This window comes from Photinus pyralis, unplaced genomic scaffold, assembly GCF_008802855.1.
Source record: "Photinus pyralis isolate 1611_PpyrPB1 unplaced genomic scaffold, Ppyr1.3 Ppyr1.4_LG5, whole genome shotgun sequence".
Classification (NCBI taxonomy): domain Eukaryota; kingdom Metazoa; phylum Arthropoda; class Insecta; order Coleoptera; family Lampyridae; genus Photinus; species Photinus pyralis.
In genome coordinates, this window is record NW_022170596.1 from 31,656,061 (window position 1) to 31,682,121 (window position 26,061).

Genomic DNA, 26,061 nt, shown 5'->3' on the forward strand with positions numbered 1-26,061 from the left:
AAGCCACTTTTTATTTGCAAACTTCAAAATGGTAAAAAATATTCATCGCCTGATGCAGCTGTTGAACTCAGGGCACTACTTTCTAAAGTACCTATTCGTTTCAAGTGGACAATGTGCTTCACAATGAGTCTATTGACGTCAAATGCGATACTTTGAAAAACAATAAAATCATTACGGAATTGTAAATTATTTTTCACACCGGTTCCAGAAACTCTCTCTACGTATTTAATTTGCTTGAGCTAATCTTTATCACAACCTAAAATAATGTACGTACAGACACGGTCAATACGTCCTGACGCCTTCGAGTCGCAAGCTAATCCCAATTGAACGTGATCTATCACCATGTAGCTAAAAGTTCTGATGGATCTACATAAACGTTGTAATTTTATTGTCGTACTTTCGCATCGGTCCACCCAACAGTCCGTTAATGTATCTGCTTAAACAACCTTTTCAAAGTCAATATGATTTAACGAGCTTGTTGGGAAATATTTGGAATAGAAATGCTTACAGGTGCAATTATAATATGTAAATTCAACTACACACAAATAATGGCTAATTCAACGGCTCTAATTAACGAGCATTGTGTATTGTCTCTCATACACGTGCATATTGAGTTACCTACTTCCCAAATCCACGGAACGAAAAGTTCTAATTTTCTCTTGATTGGTGCTGAAATGTTTACAGCAGAGGTGCAGCTTTCCCACATGCGGAAAGTCGGTGCGTTCATTGAAAAAAAAGACTAAGGGCCGGTTTTACAATTTCACCTATTCGCAGAATAAGATATTCTTGGAACAATTGCCCATAGTAACACGTATCCCATTGGTTGACGCAATAGTAACCAACGCAGCCGTCGACGTTTATTGTAGGTATAGCTTATTCATTATTCTCAGTATTAACCTGCTTTGTAGAGTCGGCACTAAGGTAGGAGCTTATGTATTATTAGCTAGGATCTTAGATCATATACTAGGATCATATTAGGCTTCTCAATATGGCGGACGTTCGTTTCAGTGGCGTACACATTTAATATACTTCATTTTTTGGCGGATAGTACTGAAATTACATGCATTTTACTACAGACAGATTCATCACTTCCTATAAAGGAAATCCATCTATCTCGCCATTCCCTGTCCAAAGGAATGTTCACAACCTGCAACATGAATGAAGTTAAGTCTCGTGAAAGAAAACCATTTTAAGAAATATAACATGGTTATCACCTATAGAATGTAATTTTCGTTTCTTCTGTTATAGCTTTTGACCTTGTTATATTACACCATTATATTTCACTTTACCGTAAATGTCAATTAATTGTCAAAATCGGCCATATTGAGAAGCCTAATTGGATCCCAACAAGCGTATGTTTTATGTATGTAACCCATGTAACCCTCCTTCCTTCGTCTTTTATTTCAATAGGTGCGTTCGCCCGTTCCTCACTACTTTTACACAAGATCTGAAATTTGGTAAAAGATACATTATAGTTATAATGGCTGATCTGTGCAACAAGATATTTCCTTTCCCCTTTTCCTCCGATACTATCTGAATCCCACTAGGACACCAAGTGGTATTCATAGTTTGTAATATCTGCACCTACAAAGGTCGTTTAAAAATTATATGACCGGCCCTTAGTATTAGCATAGATTTAAATATACTAAATCTGTGGTATTAGTTTGTTCATTGGTTTTATCTATTCAGTTATTCTGCGATGTACTAAGTGCAATTGTTATATTCCTCTTGCATAGAGCATAAAGCATGCACACGACAAAACGAACAAACCATATGTTTGCGTTACAAAAAGTGGTTAGTACCTAAAACGCACCTAATGGATCTTCTTTCGGGCGCATTCGTCGAAAAGTGAACAAAATGCGTCATTTTTTACTTTATGAAATGTACTATTTTCTAAAAAAACATGTATGAAAACACGGTGTTGCAGAGGATAAGCGGCACATAAGGTGTTCGATTTGGATTGTCCTCGAAATCAAGGGGAACGATTCTGCACCCGATATACGTAACATATGGTGTAGCGCACTAATGTTCATTGAATTCGATAATGTGCAATAAGGTTTATTAAAAAATATACAATCAATCGGTTCAACGTATCGGTTACATTAATCCCCCTGCCGCTTAAATATACTGCGGCTTTGACCCTCAAAACAAATGAATGTAAAATAAAACTAGGCAAACTACTATACAATAGTATATTGAAAGACAAGTGTTACAATGCGACCTATTGTAATACGACTATCTTGTGGCACGAGTGGCGACGCGAAGCGTAGCCACGAGTGTCCGCAAGATAGGAGTATAAAGCATTGTAACACGCGTTTTTCATACTATTTTTTTCTATTTCGGTGCTTTAATTTAATTAAAAAAATCATTATCAGAAACTATAGGGAACATTAGAACTAACATGTTTTATGTTGGGAACACTTTTTATGCCATTATGTTTTAGGTTGGCAGCGTAGTAAGACTGACAATTTGAAGTTCAAACATGGAAGTACCCAATGAAGTACCTACTTGTACTAACTAGTAACTGCCAACTTAAGAGATGAGTTACCAAAAAAAAACGACTATAATCACTGTCTTTGTACAACTGTTTTAGGCCGAAAACAGTTGTACAAAATCATCATTGTGACACCGAAATAGAAAAAAATATATAACTCTCGCCAGGAAAGAATGCCGGTCACAGCACACCTTGTGTTGATCTGCAATCTATTTTTTTCTTAAGATACGGGCGACTTCCGGAATAGGCTCGTGCCAATGTTGAAGAACGAAAAGTCGTTTTGTTCAACACTGACATGATACTACCCCGGAAGTCGCTCACATCTTAGAAAAACATAGATTGTGGACCAGGATCAAACGTTGCGGTTACAATAACAATGGAATGTAATCTTCAATTCATAATTGAAAAAATTATCTTAAACTTAATACACATATTCAACGAATATTTCTAATGCAAATTTGAGCACACGTCACGAAATTTGACTTTGAGATTCAAAGCACTCTTGCCATACATACTAAAAAGGTCTGTTTTCGATTATGTACAATTTGATCGACAGTGTTGCTGTTAAATACCTACGTAAAAAGTATACACAGCAAATTTCATGTAATTGTGAGCTTTTTTCAATTCAATTTTTTTGTGATTTTTCAAACACTAATCTTGGATTCGCTATATTTACACTGCAGCGAGAACAGATTTCATGACATACAATCTTTGAAATGTTCCTTCAGCTCAATAACAAATGGAAAAATATAAACAATAAGAAACTCCGAAGAATAAAACACCAATTCGTAGAATGGAGTACTTCAAACCAACCAAATCGAACGCATGAAATTGCAGTAATGAGACTTCGTAGTCGACATACCAAGTTAATACACTTCTACCTAATCAAAAAGGAACCCCCGCTACAGTGTGAACAGTGCAACATCTACTACTTGAATGCCCAACATTTCAACAGGAGGGAATAGCATGTAGAAAAAACAACTCCATCCAAGAAATCTTTAAAAATGACAATGCAACAGTCAACAATCTCATCAAGTAGCTGTACATAACAAAATTAATTAACCGTATTGAAAATGTCCCTAACCTATGTATAAGTAAAGGGCGATATGACCCAGCTGTTACACCCGGATGTCAAATAAAAAAAAACTGCAAATGCAAAATAGATAAGAATACCTCCGATTAGGGTTTTTTTGGGTAGAAAGTCAGGAAGTTTTTACAAAAATCTGAAAGGAATAAGCAAAAACCTATAGGTAAAGTAGAACATCTTTTACTTAATTTTATTGTTCTGTATAACCAATTAAGAAGCGTTAAAATACGTAATAACCTATGTAGTCGTAATTATATTAACTTTTATTATACCTGCCACCATTGAATTTATAACTATTATAAATTCAATGCTGCCAATTTACATCGACCACGTAATGTAAAAAAATAATAAATAAAAAAATAACAACCGTTTCTCTGCATGATCATTACAATATTATGCAGCGAAAAAGATTTTCTTTTTAAAATCGTGCGTCGAATTGAAAAAAAAATGTTTAAGCGAAAACCATGCATCGGATTGAAAAAAACAAAGGGGTTAAATTTACTTAGAAATGATTGGGGATTTCAAGAATAATTTTTATGTTGAGAGAAATCAATGGCGTACCATCAATGTCTGCCAAAATGGGCATGTGTGAAATTCCGTACGAACGCCACTGGTGGAAATTAAAAAAATGTGGTACGTTAAAAAATGCCTCTGGATACATAGTACATACATGCCAAATTTCATTAAAATATCTAAAGTGGTATTACAGATATTAATAATAAATGATTTATTTCTGAAAACTTTACCACCCTGTATCTCAAAAGTTAAGACGTTATCCAATCGACGGAGGGAGGGTGCAACATTATTTGAATTAGTGCATATAATGCGTATACTAATAGGTAAATAAATACATTTTTCAATGTTATTCTGCAAATCACGTCGACATATTACACAAATTGCAGAAAATAGATCGGCATTTTTAATTTACACTGTTAAAAAATATTGATTATTAAAAGTGTTTAGGCTGAACCCAATTGATAATAAACTGGTCACAAATGGCCATGGCAATAAAAACGAAGTGTACATTTGTTTTTTTATCGATATTTCGTCCGAAAAACCAATTTTCTTACTTGTGGAGCGGAACCATCCTTACAGGCTTACAACATAGTGTCGGAAGAGAGTAATCGCAAGGGGAAGGTAGCAGCTCTAGACGTACGTGTCATATCCATCTCCTAGAAACAGAGGATTGAGAAAAAGTCACCTGTGACGATTTCTGCGTATGCATTGCCTAATATCTTGATTTAATTTACGTACGTATCTTATTTTGATTGTGAATATAAGACTTGCATACGGCCCCAATTATACTCTGTTTTTCTTACAATAAGAATCTTAAAAGTATGCGCATTAATTAAACTTCATTCCTTTATTTCAGAAACAAACAGAACTTTTAAGCTTCTTTCGCAAAATTAAAGTACCTAACTTATATAAGCTGATGTGACGCTTGGATTGTATTCAAAATTGAGCATTTTAAATTTCTAGTTAAATATACATATTTTGATTTCGTTTGTCACTTCTTAAATATGTAATAATTTATTTATACTATTTCAGGAACTATAGGAATGAATTAAACATGGGCTTATGCTGTGAGATTATGTTATTTGTCGTTTTGTACGTTTAGACGTTGACATTCCTCGTGAAATGGAATTTTTGCCATGCTCAAATATGAGTTTTCTTAATTTTTAGCATATAATTTACATAATCACTTTCGAAGCCTATACAATGATACTTTTAGGTGCAAACATTTGCAAATTTATTCAAATTATAAATTTTGATGCAGAATTACAGAATATCTGCCTCCGATTTTAATATTAGAAATGCCACTTACGTATTGTATTTCCAAAATTCCAAAAAGTTGTATGGCAGTGACGAAAATTTAGTCGGCGAGAGACGAATGAGGGAAACGCCACAGGAAAGTGCACTTCTTTTATTTTATCGTAAATCGTTACAATAATGAGAACTCTTTAGCAATGGATTCTGTTAAGGCACACTATTGTTGTAAAAACGTCCTTACTGTACAAGTAAAAATTAGTGAAAAAAAAAGAAAACTGTCCGAGAGACAAGTTCGAAAGGGTGGTATTTGATCGGATTTCAAAGAGCCGCGAAAATAATAGTAAGATTGAATTAAAGTTCGTGACGCACGTTCATAAAATAGCTGGACGGTAAAAAACCAAGTGCCCGCAAATTCATTTTTGGTCGTAAAAATAGACATGGTCCATAGGTAAATTTCAGGCCGCAGTTTTATCGTGAATGCAACAGTGTCGGCAAAAAAGTAAATTAATCGAACGTTTCGGTGGTGGTTTCGGTGACCTTGTTCACAGGAGTACTAAAAAGTTACGTGTCATAATCAGTAAACTGTCTTCATGAAATATTACCATAAGGTTAAATTAGTCTGAAAATTGTCACTCACATAAGCTACAATAACAAACAGACGTTTCCGTTGAATAAATCATAGTTAAAGTAGAATTTCGATTAATGAAAAACTCTAATTCGAAAGCGAAAAATTAACTCGTTTCGGTATTTGGCGTTGAACTCGTTTGGCCTTTGTAGTGCTCTAATGATAACTCATATTGCGATAGTAGAAAGTTAGTTTAAATGCAGTCGATATAAATAAATAGATTTATTGCTCCATCAATCTCATATACAACAAGTTAAAAAGTAATCGTAAACGATTTACATAAAGCGCATTTCCACTTGCATTCATTTCCCATTTGTAAGATGCAACTTCTTTTAAAATCGTAAAAATCCGGCCACAAATATGAAAGATAGCGTTGCACATGGGCAATCCATTGTTGACGTGCTACTTCAATTTCAGTTTATGCGAAGAATTTTATTTCAATGCTTTTCTAAATAAGAAAGTTGGAACTGCGCATGCACAAACCTAAATTTTAAAACTAATGTTAGATTTTCCTTTGTTCCAAGAGCCTAAGTATCAAATTTCACTTAAATAGTTCCATAGATAAAAAAGTTGGCACTGCGCATGCGCAAAACCAAATTTTGAAATTGGCGTTTGATTTTCCTTTATTCGAAGTGCCTATGTATCAAATTTCGTTTAAATTCTTCCATTAAATAAAAAAGTTGGCACTGCGCATGCGCAAAACCAAATTTTGAAATTGGCGTTTGATTTTCCTTTATTCGAAGTGCTTATGTATCAAATTTCGTTTGAATTCTTCCATAAATAAAAAAGTTGGCACTGCGCATGCGCAAAACCAAATTTTGAAATTGGCGTTTGATTTTCCTTTATTTGAAGTGCTTATGTATCAAATTTCGTTTAAATTCTTCCATAAATAAAAAAGTTGGCACTGCGCATGCGCAAAACCAAATTTTGAAATTGGCGTTTGATTTTCCTTTATTCGAAGTGCTTATGTATCAAATTTCATTCAAATACTTTTATAAGTAAAAAAGTTTGCAATTCGGTTTATAAATGGTCGAGATGCGAAAAGGGCACTGTGAATTTTGAATTCGATCCAACTTTTGGCATTGCGTATTATATGGCTAAATCTATGCCCATATTGAATTTCATGCAATTCAGTTCATAACTAACGGAGATGTAAAAGCGATCGAACATTAAACAAAGTTATCGTTCACACGGACAGATAGATGGACAGACAGACAAAGGAACAGACGGAGAGACCAACCGGCAGGCGACAGATAGCAATGCAAAATTATAATCGTTAATAAACGGCAAAAGTGTAAAATTATGGAACATGTAAAAAACGGTTTTTTGTTTTTTTACAATAACTTTTTTTGTAAGCGGTACAGAAAAAAATCCTTCCTTGGTACAAGACTCGACACCATAACGAACCAAATAGCGAAAAAAGTAGAACAATAGCTCTTAAGATAAAAAACTAGTAGCGTCGCAAAGTTAGCGGACGGACGGACGGACGGACGGACGGACGGACGGACGGACGGACGGACAAAGTGGCCACAATAGCGCATTTTTTTTTTATTTTTGTGGAAATGCGCTAAAAAGGTGAAATCCGAGAAAGATTAAAAAACTAACTAACTGTATCCCTTGTACTCTAGGGAAACACGTTTTTACATATACAAAATTCTATGTTTTGTCCACCATTACAAACATAATCTACCAAAATGTGGTGATACGCATAGCCACGACACAAGAGCAAAGCAGAAGATGTTCCTTACAAAAGAGGATATTTTACAGTATTAATGAATTTGTACAAGTGATTGAAAGCGCATTGGATCCTAATTGATCTGTGGTGTACCTTACGCTTCTACAATTTTTAAAGAAATAGATACTTTTATTATTATTATTAATGTTGATTCTCGAAAAAACTTTAATTAAGGTAACGTAATCTTTTTTGATTTGTAGCAAAATAATTCTTTTGGGAAATTGCATTACATTTTTATTGAAGGTACTCAGGATATTCTTAAAGAGATGGATCAATATAAATTGACTGCATGGAGCAAATTTATATCTAATTTAATAATTATTATTTGAAGCTTCAAGCGTTTGCCAGAGACAGGGAGGCGTGACACTACAAGGTCAGTGGATTTTCAATAGACTCGTTACATGTGGCCATGGAGGTAAAAGATAAGGGGAGACGACACCAGGCTTGTGACGTGCATTATGAACTAGTATCAGTAGGCGGAGCCTATGGTCATACCAACATGGACGACACGCCAATAACAATAACACTTGGAAATATTTAATCGTCAAGCACCAATTAACTAATAATAGCTGCCAGCTACTGACAATACCTAGATGACATTAATTGTGTCACACCAATATGGCTAATCTGCTGTCGCACGGTAAGTGTCGTGTCATCTCCCTACTTATTGTACCTCCATGCATGTGGCATATAAATTTACTGCGTAAAGTTTCAACCGAATAGGTTCAAGCGTTTGGCAGGGACAGAGAAGCGTGACCCCACGGGGGTCATTGAATTTAACCCATTTTCAATAGGATTACTACATGTGGTATATAAGTAAATTGTGTAAAGTTTGAACTGAATAGGTTCAAGCGTTTGGCAGAGACAGAAAGGCGTGACTCCGAGGGATCATTGGATTTGACCCATTTTCAATAGGCTTATTACTTGTGGCATATAGGTCAACTGGGCAAAGTTTGAACCAAATCGGTCCACGCGTTTGACAGTTATCGTGTTCGGGAATGGACGGACAGACGGACACCATCCACTCCCCTATAAAGCTTGCATCGCTTTTCTCTGCCGCTTAGTAATGAGAAGGTAGCAGGAAGCTAAGAAGCTAAGAAGATGTAAGAAAAAGAGGACTTAGATCTATTTTGCAATCGGTTCGTCTTCATAATAGGGATCCATGTATCACACAGAACATGTCTGTCTGTATGGCCCTCGCGTTTCGGATCCCATATAACTTCTTCTAATTGCAACGCTTCAAAAAAGTCTAACGTTTTTTCACTACCCCACGCCATTTTAGGGCACTTGTAAACTATTCCAAGTGACGGGACACGACTGAATAAGATAACTAACTGGCGCTATCAGCAAGAGGTTCGCAGTATAGCAAACCTACACGAACCTTGCACGACTCAACGAACCGAATTCCTTTGATGTGTGCACAAGTGACGCAGCCACGAGTGAATTACTTTCACGAGATGATTAGTTTTCCTTTATCGTCGCGTCTAGTTCAAAACTTTATATTATAGCAGAAGCCATATATACTGACAGTTCTGAATTGAATTAAAACGTTAAAAATAGCAAGCTTGGTTTCTGAAGGCTCGGTCCTTTCCATAGAAACGACCTTCCACTTGAAATAAAAATGGCAGATGTCATTAGAAGGCACAATCATCTGTTTCACTTTATCTACCCTACAGCTGGAAACACACGATCGATAATTACGACAAACATGTACGCGCGTACATGTTCGTCAAACATCAACGTCAAACATTACAACACAGACTAAATGAATCCACCTACATGTTCCAAGCGGTTTTCTGTCCAACACACACGCGTTGATGTTTGTTGTAATGATCGACCATGTGTTCTTAGGTACTTACCGGTTCGGTTAAATCTTAGTTTACTCGTTCAAACCATTAAAAATGTCATTTTAACATAATTATGCTATAAAATAAATATACTTGCTATGTATGATACACGTATATGAACGTTATTAATGAAACTTGTGTAACTACGGCTACGCCTCGTGATTTTAACGTTCCACGCGTTTCATTATGACGTTCACAAGAACTTGTATCATTAGCGACCCCGCGTGTACTGTTGTACGTGCTAATTATAACTTTTGTTGTTGAATACTTGTATTTCATATAATCTGTTTCTCTCCAATTTTCTAACAGTTTTCCTACGAGTAACGTGCGTTTTCGCAAAACTGTATAAGATCAAATTTCGTAAAATTTGATACGATTTGAAATAATTTTGCGTACCTACCTACAACCAACATTTTCCAAAAAGTTATTTGGATATTCATAGTAAAAAAAAAGTGGATGCCTACTTAACCCTTAAAACCACAATAGGTATCTGCATTAAAAGGCGAAACCTCTCTATAAACGTGTATTCAATAACATAGCGTTGTATGTCTGGAGGGCTTTTATTACATTAGCGTTGCTTTCTCGCATCCTCAAATGTACATACCTACCTATTATGGTCTGTATCATAGATAAAACGTACCTACATTCGACCCAAAATTGACCTTTTCTACATACTGTATTTTATTGGAGTTGCAGTAGGTAGGTATAAGCGTACGATCCGATCCACATTGCTCTGATTCAATTTAACTTAATTATCTTTGGATATTTTTCACAGATAAGTGACTACTGAGATCTAAATTCAGTTCATTTTAAGGTACATAAAAAATTATCGTGTCCTTCTGGGACCTGGGAGTGGCAGCTATTTCTGATATTGGGATTAATCTGTATCTATTCTTGTATAATTTCACCCCATAGTTTTCATTTGAAAGATTGAAAGTCAGAAACTACAAAACTCAGGCCCTTTTGTATTTAACTAACGGCTTAGAATATAATATAATATCTACAAACGATGCAATCCTTTATTTCGTAATGGATCTATATCTACTGTTCGCCTTCAGTTACATGATGACATTGTTTTCAACACAACATAGTCGGTCTTATGCAAAGATATTCTTTTAGGAAGACATCATACTGTAGCGAATTTTCTAAAGTGATATCGAGGCGCCATCAAGTCAATAAATGGTTAGTGGCCGGCGTTTAATGAAAGCGAATATGACGCATTCTTTCTATGAAATATGATATGCTGATTCGAAAATATAAGTAAGTTGAATTATTTTTAAGTTCACTTCAAACATCGATGCCCAAGTGACATTATGTGAAATTCGCCTCGTCTTATAAAATGGTATGGTGTAAATTTGAATAACAATAATAATTATTAATGTATTTAATTACAAGATTTGGTAAATCTTTTTTGCGTATTGGTTTTCCCAATTGTTGCAATTTACCTACTACTCCCTTTATATCAAGACAGTGACGAAGAAACTGCTATAAAAGAAACAATGCGCGACGCATGCGGCCCATAACAATGGAAATGTTAATAAATAGCGATAAGCAGTGCGTTCATATTATTCCATTAAAAGGAAATGTGATTTTAAATTACGAGGGTGTATAAATTACACTTCATCGGTTACTAGTTATGAATTGTTCGCTGAAGTGTTTACCTCTATAAGGATTGATTGACAATAATCACAATTTTTTGACTTTCGGTTTGGCTAGAAACAACCTACATTAAAAAAATAGAATATACTGTTTTTTATTATTGAATATGCAATAAAAAACAACACAAGTTCTATTTAAATCTTTAAGTTTTATTTTTTTACCCAAAATCGTCCTGAAACCTTCACTTTCATGCCTACTTTCTGTCAGGAAATTTCAGTTTCCATGACAGAGGTAGAGCAGACTACGTTTCCTGTCGCTTGTCACTTTACTGGCCGCACCTGTCATTTTACCGGCCGCACCGTCACTTTACCGGCCGCATTTGTGACATTGCTAAATGTCTATAATTACTCATGTCATCACTGGCAGATTTACATTAATCAAAAGTTCTATATAAAAAATTGAAATTCTAAATTAAAATACGATTTTGGGTAAAATTTAATACAAAACTCGTCACTAAAATGGCACTACTTTACTTGACTCGGAAAATAAGGTACTCGGCCCCAAAGGGGCCTCGTCCTTCAATATTTCCTCGCCAGTAATGTATCATTTTCCTGACTTTTATGTAAATAACTATTACTACGTTTACGTGGGTCTTTTTTGTCAGTGTGTAACAAAACTGGATCACTAAAATAAAAACTTGTTTTGTAAAATTAACCTTAAAAAGAGTTATTAATTCAATGGAGAGAAAAACGAGATTGAAGATACCAATTAATGTCTCTTTATGTTTTCCAGAATATAATGCATTAAATCCGGTTTTACCCATTTTTGTAATTATATCTCCGGTAGCGTTTATATCAAGGCATTGACGAAGAAACACCGAAGAAAAAATGACAATGCGCGACGCCGTGCGGTCCATCCCTCACGAATTCCCGCCGGAAAAATTGCACTTCAACGTTGCCATTTTAGGTAGAGTATGCTTGGCTGCCTAAGTGGCAGTAACCTTCCGATTATCACTACTTTAGTCGGTGATCGTACATAAGCATTTTATGGAATGGCAACATTTAAAAGGTCCAGCTTGTTTTCAAAAACGACATAGGGAAAAAAGTACAAGTCTTCCACATTACGGACTCGCTATTCGATACTAAAAAGTACATTGAATATACACAATGGGATAAATATTGAAACTTAGTATTGCAAAAATGAGTGTGGTACGTAAGCTGTTTTACATTGAGCGAGGACTTGTGAAAATGTAATCAAATTAATTTTAGAGGTGTAAATGGATAAAATTCCGCGTTCTACAAAATAGGAACCACCCTTATGTACCAATACCTAGCCTTTGGGAATTAAAACTCTAAACATTCTTTAGCGGATGACGCCAAATAAAATGCTGTTGCGTTTTATGGAAAATGTATATTTATAGTATGTACAAAATGGTAACCGAGGTGCACACGGCGAGCTCTGTCGTTGGGGTGAGCCAAGATGCAGGTCTTCTGACTGATGGACTGTGGCGCGAGGTCGAGCTGGCAAGGCGACCTGGTTCTGCAGGTGGAGAGCTTTTTGTTTCTTGAAGTGCAGTCGAAGCAGAAACTGCGTTGCACTTTGCAGAGTTCGTGGCTCTGCTTTTAAACGTTTGCGGCCAGGGACGCTACGCTTTCATCGGTTGGCCGTTTTGACCAATGAGGGCGCAGCACATTTTAGTTTGCTGCCGGATGTGAAACATTTTCTTACCCATTCTTTAAGAACGGTAGGGTCCTTGGGAAACGTAAAAACCGAGATTTTATTTACACCAGGATGAGGAATTTTAGTGTTACCGCCACTCATCTAAAAAAAATACTTAATTATAACATACAAAAGTGCATATAATTGATGAACTAACCTTTCAATCACGGCTATGAAAAGCCACAAAATTCACAAACTAAATGTCTTTATATTGCACCAAACAAGTATCTACAGCTAAAATATGTCCTTATGCACTTCAAAACTCAACAAATTTTAAACAAATAAACTATAACTCAAGAAAAATAAGCACTCGCGCGACTACAAACAACGTTGAACGTCAATGTCTGAATTCTCGATGACGTATACATTGCGCCCCTCCCGCTTCCGCCCACATAGTTACCAGGTAACCTTTGAAATAAAATAACCTTGGTTCTGAGCGCCGTCATACAATTTCATGCTGGTAGGTCCATCGTGTTGGGACCATACATATTATTATTAACGAACTACTAGCGAGTTTATAATTTTGCGGTGTCTGTCCGTCTGTCCGTCCGTTAGCACGATAACTCATAAACGAATGAACCGATTACGATGAAATTTTGCAGGTGGATTCTTCATCAAATTTGTAGATCGGAGTTCGTGAATTGGCAATGTAGCCCAAAAAATAAGGAAGGCCCTTCTGACATCTCCGTGAGTTATGAACCGAATTGCATGAAATTCAATATGCGTATAGCTTTAGCCATATAAAACGCAATTCCAAAAATTGAGCCTAATCGATCAACATTCACAGTGCCCTTTTCGCATCTCGGCCATTTACAAACCGGATTGCAAACTTACTTATTTATGAAGGTCTTTAAATGAAATTTGATACATATGCACTTTGAATAAAAGCAAATTTAACGCCAGTTTCCAATTTGGTTTTGCGCATGCGCAGTGCCAACTTTCTTATTTATGGAGGGATATAAAAATGACATTTGATTCACAACCACTTGGAATAAAAGCAAATATAACGCACTGGAGTACTAGAAATAAAATTATGTTTCTCGAGGGCATTCTACAACGTTTGGGAACATTGTATTTAATCCGAAATTGTCCTGCACTCCGATACACCGAGTGGTGAAATGTCGTAACCCAACAAACGCGTTGTTGCACCAACCACGAATTCATTGCGACCACGATAGGTGTGAGTGTCATAGACATCTTTAGTACTGAGAATAAGGAGTGTATCGTGTTGCGACTAACACTAAATGTTGCCAATCGTGGCACAATTCTGTTAGGGTACCAGAATTTCATCTTTCGTAGCAGGGTGGCAGAATTGCCGCTGCTTGTAGCAGAATCTAAGAAGTATTTCGTTCTAGAGGGTTTAACGCCTAAATCTACCGTATGCCTTCGAATCGACTTTACAAGAGAAAAATCTTTTTTACTTTTTGAGAAAAATGCATTCTTCATAAAAGTGTTTCCTTGTTCTAAAAAGGTTATTCCGGTTTATACTTTTCAAATTTCCTTACCGTTTCAGAGAAATGCAAAAATACGAACATACGGTTGAATTTGAAGTTCAAAAAGTTAAAACGCGTCTGGACGGTAACTATAGCATTGCCTTTTCCATAGCATTGAACTACATACATTTTGTGCTCCTTTAACAATTTAACACAGCCCAAAAATACGGTTTGATTAAAATTAATAATAATCATCGATCAAACCAATAAATAATGAAAACGAAATTATTATTACCATTTGATCAAACCAATCTTTGAGAAATCTGAGTGTAAATTGTCAATTCATGGATCATAGCAGAAAATCCGGTCCTGTAGCAGAAAAATAGCAAGGAGGTGGCAAAATCGTTCCGTAGTGGGTTGGCAACACTGCGTAACACTGATTTGCATGCCGAGCGCCTGAAGCTGCATTTTAACCCCACTACCGCGTTGCCTTTTAGTCAATGGCGTCCCAAAAATAGTCAATACCCATTGCGTCAACTTGTATAATGCAGAAAATTGATTTTTCATGAATTGTAAACGTATGCCTATCGTTTAACAAATGTAAATATGTAACTGCGCACAATGAAATGTTTCTGAGTTCAAACCCTAGTGTGGTAAATATCATGATTCATGAAGATAAGATTTTTCCGTTAAATTGATATAAGATTACTACTCGATTGTAAAAGCCTGGAACTTGGAAACCAACCTTTCGCATTATAGACCTCTTTCATTACAGGCATCTTTGATCTTGAGAACCGAAGGTCACATTAGGTTCAATGGATGCGAGTTGTTAGAGGAGGCGACACCCTGGCGAAACTTGTTCTTGAATTCATTTGAATATGCTAATACTGGAACATGATTGAGTTAAACCCCGACAATACATAATCAAAAATGACAAAGAGGCGTGACATTACACTTGATATGGTACTGGCTATGCCCACTTTGAATTTCATGCAATTCAGTTCATAAATGACCTTATGTGAAATTGAAGGGACTTGTATTTGGCTGCAATTTTGACGTTTTGTGATTAAGTACTGTATCAACCGCTGTGAATCGTAAGTTCAATATTGTGGCTTTAATTAGACAGCTTCAGCCAATTAATCTGTGAAATTTAGCAGTTATATGATGGATGCCGGCTTACCAGTTACCACACCACCAGAGCGATGAGTTAAAAAGCTCGAGGCCGATAGGCCCGAGAGTTTTTTAGTCGTCCGAGAGTATAAACATCATTTTATGCCCGTGGTACAATACAAAATTTTGTCTTACAAATAGTTTTCTTCGTCAAAGTAAATATTCATTTACAAAACAATTCATTATGTTTGATCAAGTATGCGTGGTTCAAATTTGTTAAGGTGATTGAAACCATCCAAACGTCAAACGCAATTTTAAATAATTCAGTTCATCATGAATGAGGAAGTAGTTCCAGAAACTATTCGAAATAAGGCCAATCTTGTTAGTTAGTAGGTATTGACATTTAACAATCTTCAATCTTCAATGAATGTTTGTTTTGTCATTAAGTATAAATAAGTTACTATGGTGATACTTAATGCTCTGGGGCATAAAATGGTACTTTATGCCCGCATATCACAGATATAAAATGTGCTATGATATGTTAGTAAGACATAAATAAATATTTAAATGGGTACCTAATTGTAATTTTGCGCCTAGGTCATTTTAGTGAATGACTGGTGCTATGAGAGGAAGTTCTTTATTAATTTTCAAAGGGAAAAATGTACTGGTCAGGTCATTGGAATAGACAAAATTGGAAAAATTTCATTCAAATTTGTCAGTCCAAAATATGATTCGTAACACTGCTACTAAAAACAGTGTCATGGTACCAAACGTAGAAGTTAACAACCCGTTTCTGTGATTAAAATGTTAGTTCCATAAAAAGTTACTTTGTTATATGTATAGTCACATATCTCTGTGGTATAGTCATAGAAAAAGTATAGTGTGTAACACGTGCGTGAAGGATTTTTTACACTTACTTTTTACTCCACGCTCGTGTAAAAAACCTCACTTCACGCACTTGCTGCACAATATACTATATGTTTCATTATATTTATTACTGTATAGATTTGATTAAATAATTTAAGTGATAACGTTACATCACATATGGTAACAGTTTATTTGTTTGGTAAATGTTTGTTAATGCTATATTGAAGGTGATGCTTGTAACTACGCCTAACTCTTTGACGAGGGAGTTGTAAAACACTGATCTACACACTCATATAGTTTTACCCTTTTTCGTTAAATTGAACTTTAGACATTCGGCGTTGTGTTCATATTCGCCAGTACCTTGGTTATTAAACCATGTACCTACATAATTTCAAGTTTGTAAGATACTTTAGCAAGATATAGCAGCGCAGCGAACTTTCTGGTCATTGATCATCGTATTATCGGGCGACTGTAGTCCATAGTAGAAACTTTTAAAGAGATCTCAATCAGGGTGGATTTTGATCCACATTGCATGTACTCAATATTGCAATAAAATTACAACAAAAAAACTCGCTGGACAATGCATATGTAACCTTGACCTATACTGTTAGTTTTAATTTATTTATAAGTGATGGCGAAATCGATGTAAAAATAAAATTGTTGCAGATAGCATCTACAATTCATCGCATAATATCGTGAGAAATATTTAATCAACGATAAATGATAACCATTGACGTCAAAAGCGAACTCATTCCATAGGTGTTGAAACTTTTTAAGGGGACGTAATCGATATAATCAATTAAATAAAAGAAGAGTGCTCACAGTTAATACATTTATCACAAGTACTGAATTAATATTTACGTAAATTATAAAGTCAGTCGGTGACTAACTGTTATCAAACTCGTACAGTTTACAGTTTTACCTATCATTAAAATGTTCATTAATAAAATGAATGTATTAACCCCGTTCTTTTTCGCATTAAACTATTTATAGCATTAGTGTAATTGTACGTTTTAGTGCAGTTTTAATTAAACGCGTCCAAGATGGGTGGAAAGTATTATAGTGATGTACAAATAGATTTAAAATCCCACAAACTATTAATGGAAAGTGAAAGCGAGAGGCTACCCCTCTTGGGAAACTCTACCGAAAAGTATTACGAAAAACCCTCATGTTTGTCGAATTGTAGTTCCTCGTCGCTATTTGTGGTTTATTTGTTCGGATTCTGTGTCTTTTTAATTAGTGGTGCTGCAATTTTTAGTATTTTGGAATCACCGGCCGAAGAACGTTTCGTTGAGAGACTACGGATGGCTAGGCAAAACTTCCTGGACACTCATCCTTCTGTATCTGGTATTTTCTTTTTTTAAATATTTTTTGTGTGTTTTCATAAAATTGCTATATTTACGCGGTTTACGATGGACTTCAAATTACGAGATACCTGTAGTCATTATAACGTAAACTGATAACAGTCAACTGGGTTAGATTTGCATTACTGGCGGGTCAATTAAAATTAATAATTAATTTCAGTTGCCCTCTGGCAATTTTGAGCAGCATAAGTCAATTTGATTTATTCATCATCGATCACCTAAATATGAAAGGTTCGTACATTCTCTTATAGTGACAGAATATTGATTTGCTCGTTAATATTAATGTATAGGTACTTACGTATAGGTAGGTACAATAGATTTGAGGTCGTATTGAATAATATTAGTTGTCCGTATTTCGGCCGACAGTTGTTTGAATAATTTTGGATGTTACACAATCGGAGAAGTGCTAATTACATTTCCTGCTAGCACATCATAACTCTCAGCCGCCACTGCATTGAAAATTGAAAATCGTCTTTAATTATTAATTATGGATTACGGGGATATTTGAAATAGATCGTTAATATAAGTTTAAGAACAATTCTCCCTCAAATCAATTTCTTTTTCTTCGATTATGTACTCTGGTTCCGGAAAATGATAAACAAATAGTATCCGATGCAGATGCAGCACTACATTCTCTAAAAAAACATTACCCCATAGACGCTTTTTCTTGCATCGCCGTCGGTTAGTTGAAACAGAATTAAATATCAAAATCGTTCGACGTCAAACAACGATAACTTAAATGCGATGCGCTTCTAGTTTGTTGAAAGATTCCAAAGCACCACTGATTTATAAAAATGTAATTTTTTATTATGTCGATTTCTACGGTTTTGAAAAATGGAAAATATTAACTAATAGTATGAACAGATTCAGTATTTTTTTTCTCTAAAAGAAACGTATTTAGACTTTTGCTCTAAAATAATTAGGGGAGCTAGTAATTGACTATACAGAAATTACCATTGAAATCCCTATGCTGCGTCGCGCTAGCCACCACACTCTTTGGGGCGGATGATAAAAACGCTAAAAAAAGTGGATCATTACTGTTCTGTTCTTGGTGTTATTAATTGTTACCTTAACGGGCACCAGAGCAACATTTGTTACATGTATACGGCTGCCTGTGTCGCTTTGCAAAATGCACTCTTTTTTGAAGGTGCACATTGCACAACTGCCCCAAAAGGTAAAAGACGATAATAGGATAGAAACTAGAGATAAGAAAGAACTCACTCCATCAAGTCCTGCTATACAATAATCGTACATGGTGTACCAATAATTACCAAATTAAATCTGTAACCACTTTAAAAATAATCATACCTACTTGTGATACAATGTTAAAAATCTCCACGGCCCAATAAAATTTTTTTAGTTGGAGTAGGTGGGGCTTAGGGGTTTCATGTGGGCGAGTTGTTTCTTACGTCATTTTAAGTCATCTGTGGTTTACTACATATAGCTTATTGTATGTTTAGAAATGGTCACTGTATTACACAACTACAAAAATGAATGCCGATCTGTGCAATTTAAATAGAAATAGTCGCATGGGCACAGATTTATACACTAATATCTGCGACACAGGTACCGTACAAATAGCCAGTGGCGTACTCGGTGGCGTAGCAATGGGAATTGCATCCTCGTGTGGCTGTGGAAATCAATTTTGTTAATCAACTCATGTTCCATCCACAAAATTGTGAGATCTTAAAATCTCACGTCATCATTTTTCCACTTTTTTTAGTTCATTTAAGTTGGAAACCCTTGTACCACATTCACTCCAAGAATCAAGGTCTAGGCTCGGGTCTAGGTGCGAAAGTGTGATTTGGACAGGGTGACTAATTTTCACAGCATTGAGATCTTGATCATTCCGAAAGAAACTTAGCAGTGCGCAGTGTGCGAGGTGTTTGCCTTTACCACAAGAATCACATTGCGTAGTGGGCGCATCTCATTTTTACAATTTGCTTGTCTGTTTTCACGAGTTTTTAGTCTAAGTAGCCATGGACTATGTTTTTCTTTTATCATAGTCCATGGCTACTTAGACTAAAAACTCGTGAAAACAGAATCTTTATAATTGATTTTTTCGCGTATAAGAAGAGGTAGAATAATCGTTTCACATGATTTAGATGCAGAATTTAATCTCTATAACTTTTATTTGAAGTATTTTTGCGTAAAATAATTAGGAAACGTTTGCGCAAAGAAAAAGTAATTTCCCATGTGAAACGCCAATGTTGCACTTTTCGATTTACACCCTGTACAAAATGATTTCCAATGGTATAAATATAAATTATAATTGTACAGGTACAGGTACAAGTATCAATAAATGCCAAATTCAATATTTAACAATTCTATAAACATACCCTACCTGTGATTTATTTATTTATTTATTTATTATCCCTCTCTTGTTCTGGGCCTAATTACAGAGTGACCCGCATAATGCTTTTTAGAGGTGCCTCTGCAGAAGGTCTTAAGTTGTTCTATACTACTCCGGTATTTACCTTACGAATTAGGAAAACTGCAGGAAAACCTAATTGGGAGTAGCCGGCAGAATGTTCGAAACTGGTCTAAAGTAATTCCCATTTTTACCACAGATGAAAAATTCAACCCAGGTTCGAACACCCGACCTCCGGATTTATAGTCCAAGGCTCTACCACTGAACCATAAAGCCGGCTTTATATAAGTTAATCAGCTAGAGGGGATCTTTGCCTTTTGCATCTTTTATCTTTGGTATTTTAACCGAAACGTAAAATCTTTTTGCTAGTCTTAAGTACATTAATTTATCGAGCTAATTTTTACGAAACCGTACCGCCCAAAGTTATAAAGCAAACGATATTTCTCTCTGCTTTCTGTTCTTTCGCATGCTACTTTTTGTAAGCACCGCAGTAAGTACCTATACCTATATAGGTATATAGATCGAGGTCCACCATACCTACCGTTTCTGAGCTATTTCATCTGATCCAACATCTCAAAGCACCGTATCTTCGGAAGCAATTGCCATAGTAAGTTTCCGGATGAGATAGGTTCAAATAAGTAGCTCTTTGTTAATCCCAATTCTTTGTGATACAATGTTAAAAAGCATTAAGGGCACATAATACCTTATTTTCAATGAGAAGTGCCCGTAAATACAATTTGTAAAAAACTTTAATTTGCCGTTTTGACAACTCAATTTGTAAAACTAAAAATGGTAAAAACTAAATTATGAACAGTAGGGAACGCACCGCCGCGCCGCTCACTTGCTTCTCATCGCTCAAATAGGACGGAGGGTTAAAAGCCTGACAGCGTTCGCTGCTTCATTATTGTTTGCTGTATGAACTATTTTATTTCATTTTTTGTTTTTTGGTACTCTCGGACTATCTTGTGTTATGGATATACAATACCTACGTCTACTACGAGGTCTACTACCTCGCAGCAATTCGTTCAAATGTGAATAGAAACACTTCCAACTGTGAAATTTTCATTTAGTTGCCCCCAAGTGTAGGGTTGCCAGATCTCCTATGTTGAGTTTTATAGTTTTTAAATGAATTATCTACTGTAATTGAAACATAGGATACTGTGGCCTATAGAAACACGAAAAAAGTAAATAACAGTAACTTAGATCGTCGTTAATATTTTTTTTATACTTTAAATAAAACCCCCATCTTTTTCAATAATCTGTGATGCCATGGAATTTGATAATACAAAAACTACGCCAATATCGGTCATGCCATGGAATGTCTGCTATAAAACAAATCCAATTTTATGATAATAGTACATTATATATCAAGGTAGAGAAGTCCATTATTATTGCCTGAGCACCAAGATTACGTCTCGAGGCGCTTGCGCCGAGGGGTGTAAGGTGCGAAGGCAATAATAGACTTCTCTACCGTGGTATATATACTATTTTTGTCACTACTGGCACTTGAAATCCTCTAAATTAACATATATTGATAAGAGAGTTAACGGTTGGACAGAATTGTTTGTTTCTTAATTTAACTTGTCAATCAAGTACGTGGAAGTACAAGTCAAACAGGCCGTATTTTGTTCTGTCATTGAGATTTTTCAAAGAGTAATTTCGTTCGAATTTTTTCAAAATATGATAATTTTAGGTATGTAATTTCTCTGGAAATTGCGAATGGTGGCAATTATTCGTTTTAGAGAACTTGTCTAAACGTTTATTGAGCGAAATTTCGGGTTGTGTTTTCTAAAAGTGACAGCGTGACAGTTCTCATTATTGACTACTAGTTAATAATAAAAAATTATTAACCACTTTGAACAAATGCCGAGAAAGCCTACTTTACAAGTGGAAAAAAGGTTAATAATCATGTCATCAGACGCTAGTAGTGAAAAATGTATTATAACGGGCGATCCAAAATGAGTTGCTGTCGAGTCGCCTTTGGAAGTTCAAGTTAAATACGATTTCTATGTAAACAAAAGTTCCAAAGGTGACTCGACAGCAACTCATTTTTGATCGCACAGTGTTTAGAACAGCGAATTCAACATAAAGAAAGGCCAAATTACTAAAAACGGTTTCCTAATATAACAATTAACACTAAATGTTCGAATAAGTCTCCACTCGCTTCCGAAATCTATACCTACGCTTGAAGTCGCAAAAAAACTACCCTACATATGTATTCATTAAAATTAAATTCCATATGTCAATATTCTAATGATCTAGAGTTAATAGGGTTATCAAATATCTGGCATCCCTACTCAAATGATAGGTATGAATTATCATGAATTACTTTCAACATTCCTATATTGAATCTTATCAATGATAGGTAGTTAAAATACGAATGTTAAAAATGTCAATAAATGCACATGGAAAGGTGCGTTGAAAATTAGCAGATCCCAATGAACTATCTAACCTTTCACTTGATTGATGATAACCTTATGCTTTTTTAGTCGTCAACTTCGATTCGCATGCATGTGACGTTGACACTGATTAGATCGTGACTCAGTTGATGAAATATTAAACAAAAATTGTTTTCTTTTTCACACGTGCTATAATAATGAGACATGATTAATTGGTTTATTTTATTCTTTGACCGTGTAATAAAAAGGGCAATGTTGTTTTAAGGTAACAACCGACACCGACCAACTAAAATTTACAAAAGAACGAATTTAGTCTTTTTTCCTTCACTGGCTTCACTTGAGGTAATTTATGAAATTGAGAAGAAAAAAAAGGAAGGGAAACATGACGTAACGCAACTTACAAGATGTCCAACTGCCGACCAAGACTTCTTGGGCAAATCAACTGGTGAGTCCAATAAATTCCCGTCGGCGTTATATCAGAATTTTGCGTCGATATTTTGGACATTCGGCGTTTTGTCGACACGTGTATTACAAATGACGAAAAATAAGTCAGTACAATTGACTTGGCTGGTGAAAGGCCTGCCCAAAATAGTCGGCGGGGTGTGTTTCTGCCATACGTAAGTACTACCTACACTTTACCTGAAAATAAAAATTCCATTGCGGATAAATTCTTTCGTCTAAAACAAGGTAAACAATCGTAGGTACTTATTCTAACTGCACCCAATCTCGAAAGTAAATGATGAACCATGAACGCTTTTCTTATGTAGGTAGGTATATTTTACTTCAATTTAATTAGCCTTGACATCTTCCTCACTTTACAACGCAACAAGATAATTTTCTCAATTCCTAGATAAGTTTGAACGAATCGGAAAGCGGAGTAGGTAACAATTAAATCTTATGTTAATTTTAATTCTAAACTAGAAATAATAGTGAAAACAAAAACATATTGACGTAAAGGTTTGATTGTAATAATCTGTGTAGGTAAGTGATTGATAAACTGTTGGAAAAAATACGCTAGATAATATCGAACAAATTTAAAAATAGTGTTTTCTATCTAAATACGATATAAATTGCCGGTGGAGCTTCTTCGAGTAAATTTTTCCAAGCAAATAAGATAAACATATCATATGAATTGGTAAAAAAAGATACCTAATCATTGAAAGGTTTGAAGTTTTGGGATGTCCCTTTATTATTAATTTTGGTTCAGGAAAAACTTCTAGTATCTGATTATCTTATGAATATAAGAAACATCATCTTCCTTGCCTCACTTAAATGTACTACGATTATACAATCAGGTAATTATTGGAAAAAGGCTACTTGGATTTCACCACCTTGAAAATCTATTTGACAGAAACTTTTTTGTTAACACTTTTTAGTGCTAGTATTTACCTAATATTTTTAGACACGAATTTTTTTGCAAAAAATTATCTTGAAGCATTTCGAAATTTTTATACCTTTAAATATAATATTTAAAGAACCAAAAAATCAACAAGTCAGATTGTTGAGTTGGGTTTTACACTTCGCCAGGCGCTTGTCAAGCTTGAAACAATCATTGTTTTAGATGACGAAAAGTATTTCACTTTCAGTAATTCTGAAATGAAGCGAAACGAAACGATGGATTTTTACGGATAACGTGGAGGAATGCCCTAACAATAACAATGGTAGATACAAACAAAGCGAAATTTGCAGATAAAATCCTTGTCTGGTGCGCAATTTCTAACAGGGCTGTAACCCAACCTTTTGTGGGAAGAGTGGGGGGTGAAGCTTTGCATAGTCAGAGCTATATAACTGCCTTTCCAAATTCTAGCGGCTTAGTTACATTTATAAGGGTTGGAAACCCCACCATTTGTATAAAATGAATTTCAACCTCTACGCAACGGTAAAAATTTTACTGTAATTTTTTGGTAACGAAATAGATAATACCACGGCTAGCTCAGTAATGATGACTCTTAACTTGCGATAAGTTAGTTCTTTATTTCCTGCACTTATACTCTGAAAATTAAAACTCGATGCTCGAGTTTGATCATTGAAATAAATACTTACGTCAATTAAAGTGCTTGAATATATTAATGGTAATATCGTTCCAACTCCACTCTCCTTTACATCGTCTGTGGTATTTTGACTCTTATTCGCTTGTACACTCGTTGCTTACCGGAAAGCTGATTCTCTCACATAACATTTTCTATACCGGCAATTTTGTAAAATTTAAAACCAAAGTTTGTTAAGCCCAAAGCGACCACCAGATCTAGCTAATAAGATAGTCCAGTCGAATTACGGTTTGGGCTGGATGTTGTCATGTCACTCAATGAAACCAAGTGTATTCTATGTAAAAAAAAAATCCACTGAATCCGAAAATCATACCTAGTCCCCCTGGCCGGAAACTCCCGGAACATATTGTTATAAATAAAAAACGAAGAAAAAACGGAAAAATGACGTTTCTTTTCGCATTTGACTTTAATTATTTCGTTAAACTATTGCTCTGAGCGAAAAAATGAATGATCCAGGAGATGCGTATGATTCTAATAAAAAATCTCCATGGCTGTTTGCTTCTTTGATAGACGATAGTTCTTGGAATTCTCCTTCCCTTTTTTTCTTATTTGACGTTGTTCTTTGGGAGTCATGTCTTCAACGCTTACTTTAGATTTAAATAAAACCCAAAGGGGCCTCGTACTTCAATATTTCCTCGCCAGCAATGTGTCATTTTCCTGACTTATGTAAATAACTTTTTCCTATACGTCAAATTAATTTTCATTTTAATTAAAGTAGAAACACGGTCCTACCTCTCATGTATGGAAGTATGTAATTACATGACCCATAATTATTAATTTCCTCCACTTTATGGAGACTAATTGCTTATATTGATTAAGTACTTCGAAAGTAAACATCCTGAAAATAGCATTTACCTTAGACACACTGTTGTGAGAGTTTCAGTTTATAATGAAATTTTCCTATTACCTTGCAGGTATACAACCGTAACACCAAAATTGCGTTTCCCTTTATTATCGATGATGATTCAATTACCAAGTTCAATGAATTAGTTTCCGCATTATGAACTATTGAAAATAGTAAGTGATTTCGTTTCATTAAACAGTATAAAGCGTGGATTAAATATAGATAGTGGACTTCCTTGGGCTAAAAATTGACTACTTCATTTTTCAAAATTCTTCTAGGTAAATTAAAATATGTACGGGGAGATACTTTTAGGAAAAATTTTTTATGTCCACCTTCAGTGTTGAAACTGTCTTGACTTGCTTGTGGGAAATGTGTTTTAAGCTTGGAGAAATGGGCGAAGGTCGTTGTTCCGCGCCACTTTTGGTCAAAACTATGTTCTTGGTTACCGTTCAATTGTTCGCGGAGGCCCGGACCATGGGCGAAGGGACTTTGGCACATTTGTGTGTAGCAGATCACTATTATATTAGCTAGTTTTGACTCTGTAGGCGGAAACAAAATCAATTTTGACTTTAAAGTTTTGGCTATACATACAGTTGTTTTGCGTTGTTGTTGACTAAAAATCGGTAAAGGGAGTTTCGTTCAACAGAATTTTATTTCATGTGCAAAAGAACGAGTATGTATCTGAATTGCTCAACGGCAGAAGTAAATCTTTGCTCATTTGAAAAAATTACTAAGTTTAATACATTCTT

At 35.2% G+C, this 26,061-nt stretch overlaps 1 protein-coding gene across 2 annotated transcripts in view; it reads left to right on the forward strand.

Moving 5' to 3' along the window:
- Nucleotides 1-26,061, forward strand: part of LOC116171269 (potassium channel subfamily K member 1-like) — a 58,232-nt gene that overhangs the window by 24,828 nt on the left and 7,343 nt on the right. The window contains exon 1 of one of the 2 annotated variants that reach the window (XM_031488006.1): nucleotides 17,149-17,633. The exons of the other annotated variant lie outside the window; for it this stretch is intronic. Coding sequence (XP_031343866.1) covers nucleotides 17,330-17,633 — 304 coding nt within the window. The 5' untranslated portion in view covers nucleotides 17,149-17,329. Of the gene's footprint in view, nucleotides 1-17,148; nucleotides 17,634-26,061 lie in introns of those variants that run through there. 2 annotated transcript variants of the gene reach the window in all.